The sequence below is a fragment of the Calonectris borealis genome, chromosome 26 (assembly GCF_964195595.1).
Source record: "Calonectris borealis chromosome 26, bCalBor7.hap1.2, whole genome shotgun sequence".
Taxonomy (NCBI): Eukaryota; Metazoa; Chordata; class Aves; order Procellariiformes; family Procellariidae; genus Calonectris; species Calonectris borealis.
The window spans coordinates 7,204,563-7,209,714 of NC_134337.1; the positions used below are offsets into that span (position 1 = coordinate 7,204,563).

Below are 5,152 nucleotides of genomic sequence, written 5' to 3' on the forward strand. Positions count from 1 at the left end.
CAAATCAAAGAACAAGTGACCAAAACCGCTGATCTCATGCTCTGGAAATATATATGGAAAGAGAAGGTTCAGGTCTGCTTTCTAGGTTTCGTACATGTGTCCTTGGGGTCCCCTCTCACCAGGGCCAAGTGCCGGGCAGCCCTGGGGTTCGTCCCCCGCAGAGGCTGCAGATGCTGGCGTTGGCCTCGGTGTGAATTTTGAGGCTCTCTTGGTGTGTTATCTAACTGCATCGTGTGGTGCCGCTCCCCGTTCCCGGGGAGGCGAGACTCTACCCCCTCTCCGCTCAGCAGCAATGTCCGGAGGCCCCCGCACAGCGAAGGGCCCCGAGGCCCCGGTGGCAGTCCTGGGGGTGGCTGTGTGCTTCCAGCATGATGAGCTGCTGTCGCAGCACCCCTTCTTCACAGCAGCCTTTCCTCTCGGCGGCGGGTGCAGCTGCGGCGGGCAGGGCCAGGGCAGTGAGCCCCGGGCTCCCCCGAGCCGTCTGCCAGGGGAGCGGTGCCTTCGGAGCAGATCCTGGTCCCTGCGCTAGCAGGATAGTCTGTCGCTGGTCGGACTGGTGCTGGGACAGCTCACCAGCTCCCGCAACCACAACAGGTTTCGTTTTAATAATGTGAGGGGGAAAAAGTAGAGATGAAGGGAAGGCGTCCCGGCAGCCTACTGGGCAGCCTCCGCTGCCTGCTCCGTCTCCTGCGGGTTCTTCCCGTCGTTCTGGATCAACTGGACGATGTGTGTCAGGTCCAGGCTGCGGGTGAGGATCTCGAGCAGCATCTCATCCTTTTGCACGCCCTCCATGAACTCTTCCAGGGAGAGCTCGCCTGCAAGAGCACGTTCAGAAAAGGTCTGTTAAATCCTGCAGCCTTTCTCCTCCCTCCGCCGGCAGCCTCGGAGCAGCCCCCCAGGAGTTGCACGGGCTGTAACACCGGGCCCTTCCTGAGGTCCCGGGTCTGTGTCTCGTACACCCCAAACCCCGTCACAGCTAAACCCCGCACAGATGCCCACGCTGCCAGGATGAAGGGGGCAGTTTGCAGGGTCCCCTGGGGCCAGCTGCAGCCCGCGGAGGGGATGGGGAGCTAAACCTTCATGGAGAGCCGCTCTCTGCCAGCTCTCCCCATGTCCTGGTGTTTTGGGACATCCAACATCTGGATGCTCTGGCAGACTGAACTGCAGGTAAGGGGGAAGTGGGAGCAGTGTTTGACATTGCATAAGAAAGTTCCTCACCATCTCCGTTTATATCGATTTTGTCAAACACCATGTTTGTGAATTCCTCAGCCGACATGGTTTCGTTGCACCGGTTGATAGCTCGAATAGCCTGGAGGGAAAGAAGGACACAGAGGGCAATTACTGAGTGTGGTGCGGATTTGTGTATCCATTGGTACAAGTGGCTAAGTGACTGGACGTGAGAGGCCAAACTTTTTTGCAGGCAGTTAGGTTCTGAAAGGAATAAGTCCTTTCTAAAAAATACGGAGATTAAAATCACTTTAAAAGGCAATCAATGCATTAAAAGATTCAGTGGGCATACTGGGATAAGCCAGGAGCCATTCACCTCTGAAAATCCTTAGATTAAATTCAAGTGCTTATCTCAGCCCGGGTTTCGGTGGACGTGGTTAAACAAACTGCAGGGAGAAGACAAGGGGTTGCTGCGTGTCGCAGCGTGCAGGTGCCGTGGGGGTGTGGGGTGTTCGAGACAGGTCCGGCCAGGGAGGCCAGCCGGTGGGAGGACTGGCAGAGGACAAGCAGCAGGTTTGGCCAGTGCCTACTAATTTACCAGGGAGTTGTCTTTCGGGTTGGAATATTCCTGTTACAACCTTTCTGTCTACCTGCGTTTAATAACCATTGTCTGTCAAAGAAACGGAAAAAGCTGAGCCCACTCACTTTGATGATGTTCAGCAGTTCTCCCCGGTCAATGCAGCCGTTCCCGTCCACATCGTAGAGCTTGAAATACCATCGCAGCTTCTGATCCACCTTCCCTTTCAGGACCAGACTCAGAGCTGCCACATACTCCATAAAATCTATGTAGCCATCCTAAAAGCAGAAGGTTAGAAGCTAGATGAGATTAAAAGCAGAGTCAGGCAGTAAGTGATTTTCCTGGTCACTTTTGGAAGTCCCCACGGGAAGACTTCCGTGTGCGGCCACCACCTTGAGAGCAGGGGCTTGGGGAGCGGCAGAGGCGCCGGGCGCGGGTCCCCCGCACACCCACCAGTTAAAGCCAACACACCGAACGGTGAGGGCTCCACGCTAATCTGTGCAGAGCCGTTATGTGTTGATAACGAACGAACTTGGTGTGTGTACCTGGCTTGGGGACTAATGAAGCCTCGAAAGCTAGCTAAAGGAATCTCTTTATGCAAAGCAGCGGTAATTCAGAGGTCAAAGAGGAACAGGCTTATGGAGATAAACCCTGATGGATTACCTAACGTTATCTTGTCTGCACACCTATAGCTCTTTTCTGCTGCGAAGGGGTCTCGCATGCAAACCTCCAGCAGAGGAACGAACTCAGGAATTACCCCAGCACGTTGCTGACATCTCGGGCCGGGAAGGTGCTGCTCTGTCCCTGTGCCGCTTGTGTATCTGCTTCACATTGGGTCACGTCAAAAGCACAAACAGTTTTATCTTTGACTTTCCTCCTAGGTGTTTGCCCGCCGCCAGCTCACTGCACGGCGTTGGAGACGTTCAGCTGGGCCCGCAGACAGCTCTCCAGCCAGGGTTATGGCACCAAAGCGAAGCTGTGTGTGAGCTCACCCGCCACCACCCTGCTCCCAGACACTGCCCCGGGACGTTCACAGCTTCTCGGAAGTTTGCTAAGACAGGTAGTGCCCGCCACGGAGCATTTCGACGGCACGTACCACTGAGATACAAAGCACTTCGAAGGAAAATGGTACAAACTATAAACACAGAAAGTCTTTGGGAGGGAATAAGCCAGGGTTTTGTCAATGAACAAAGCCACCGCACCATGGGGCGGATTCAAGAAGAGATCATCTGCTTTATCCCAGTGCTGCAAGAGCCGGATTAATAAATAGCTACTGAGCCCCATTCCAGCGGGATTTCCCGTGCATCAATTCCCTTTTCAGGCACGCGTTCAGACACGGAGCCGTGAGCAAGGTAAAGGCCAAGGCACAAACAAAATACTTGAAGTATTTAGGGCCTAAATTGTATTATTTTCAGTAGGATTAAGCCCACTAAGCCCTTCGGGTTGCTACAAAATATATTCCTCATCTCACATGAGGTGCAATTTCAAATAATTTGAAGTAAAGGAGGGTGTTGTTTCCTCTTGGAGATACAGCATCCATCTGCTTCTCCGGCACCGCTCCTGAGCTGGGAAGACGGCGCTCCCGAACGCATGCAGGTGCTCCGGGACTGCCCCGCTCCCGGGTCCAGCAGAGCCACAGCACGAGGTGCAAAGCCTCTCCGCAGGGAACAAAGGGCCCAAGCTCCTTATCGTATGGGACTGAGCACATGCAATAAAACCAATGAAACTGTAATCCATTTATAATTTAAAACAATAGAAAAGCAAACGTGATCTGTTCTGTAAACCATAGCTCATGCCACGCTGCATGGCTCGGGAACTCGCTGTTTCTGCATGAATGCAGCACTTGTTCTCACGCCGCTTGTTTCTTCCTTACTGTCACAACATTTGATATTTAAGGATTAAAGGGCACTTCATTTTAAAGGGATCACAGACTACCAGATAAAACCCCACTATGTTATTAATTTAAAACTAAAAGGGAAATATCAATTCTGGGAGAAGTCTATCTTCTCCCAGCACAGTCAGCGGGTGAGAAGTTTTTGCTGACATTTTTTGCCTTACATAACTGATTTACAATTTATGAGCCCATAGAGAATCAGACCATACATACTTAGATACACATCTATATTGCATACGCCCAAATACACCACGCGAGATCACACGCAGGGAGCAGAGCACAGCGATCCCTGCGCAGGCTGAGCAGGAAGGACAATATTTACCTTATTAAAGTCAAACGTCTCAAACATTTGCTCAACGTATTTGTTCGCTGCCAGACTCAGGTTTTTCAAGCCAAAAAACTGTTTGAACTCATAGAGGGTGAGCTGGCCAGAAGGACACTCCGTCATGAACTTCTTATACCACTGGTGGCACTCGGTAGCGCTCAGCTCCTCCACGGCTTTCCCGTCCATGTTCCCCATCTCCACACCAAGTGCTGGTCACTTTGCAGCCAAAAATGGATGTTTTCTGCAATTTGAGAGCCTTCTCTTAAATTCTGCTTCTTGCCTTTAAAGTCCAAACGACGCCAGCACTGCAGGGATCACAGCATCGGGAAAAACCAAACTGCCTTGTGCGTGGGCTGTACCGATTCAGTGTTGGTGGTGATGGACGCAAAAGCCACCTCTCCCCAGGAAAACTCAAAAGCACAAAACCCTCTTTGGACAAGACGGTGACATTTAAGTACCCAGCAAATCCCTCCCTGGCCAATGAGGCTCAGGGGGGTGATGGGCTCCTGCCAGGCATTAAGCCTTCAGGATTAAAATAGAAAGGAGGTAAAATGGGAAAGTCTTGCAGATTACAGGCACAGCAGGAGATTATGAGGGTGGAATTTTCTCCGTGATGGTGTAATCTCCTAATCCGCTTCATTTATGATTTTGTATGGGGTTACACGAGCAATAACTTTTGCATCAAAATCAGAGTAAGAAGAAAGAGAGAAAACCACTCAGAAGTCTCCATGCTGTTACTGGCTTAGCCTTACTCTGGCTGGAGGATTTCCAGACGGGCTGTCAATTTGAGCCTGAAATTCAGGGAGGGGGAAGTACCATTTCAGCTCCTATAAGAGATGCTATATGAGGGTAAATTTGTGTGCTGAGACAAACATAGAAACATAATTGCTTTGAACAGTAAAGCTTTAAGTGCTTAAAATGCAGACACCAGATGCTATGATGATCTCCTCCCGGGGAAGCTCCCTCTCCACCCAGCTGCTGGGTCCCCGTTTCAGTCTCTCTGGTCCTGCCAGTCGAGCGTTTCTTCCACAGAATCGCCCCGCAGGCGGCACGGCCCGGGAGCGTGTCCTGGCCGCTGCGTTACCAGAACTCGGCTGACGCCGGTGGAGTTGAATGCAGCTTCGATTTTCATTTACGATGAATTACCATGGAAATTCTCCATGTAAATATGACCAAAACCAATGGTGTT

General features: G+C 51.6%; 1 protein-coding gene across 1 annotated transcript; it reads right to left on the reverse strand.

The window, feature by feature from the left end:
- Nucleotides 1–654: 654 nt before the first annotated feature.
- GUCA1A (guanylate cyclase activator 1A) lies at nt 655–4,158 on the reverse strand. Its single transcript, XM_075174501.1, has 4 exons — nt 3,961–4,158; nt 1,873–2,022; nt 1,219–1,309; nt 655–815 (listed from the first exon to the last, which is right to left on the reverse strand). The coding sequence occupies exons 1-4, from the start codon at nt 4,156–4,158 to the stop codon at nt 655–657; spliced, it is 600 nt and encodes a 199-aa protein (XP_075030602.1).
- Between the last annotated feature and the right edge of the window lie 994 nt (nt 4,159–5,152).

Bases quoted from the DNA above. Each gene is read 5' to 3' on its own strand.
- GUCA1A (XM_075174501.1), bottom strand. From the start codon at position 4,158: ATGGGGAACATGGACGGGAAAGCCGTGGAGGAGCTGAGCGCTACCGAG. The intron at 2,023-3,960 runs GTAAATATTGTC...TTCTGCTTTTAG, and splicing joins AGACGTTTGACTTTAATAAG to GATGGCTACATAGATTTTAT. The intron at 816-1,218 runs GTGAGGAACTTT...GTGCTCTTGCAG, and splicing joins AATCGATATAAACGGAGATG to GCGAGCTCTCCCTGGAAGAG.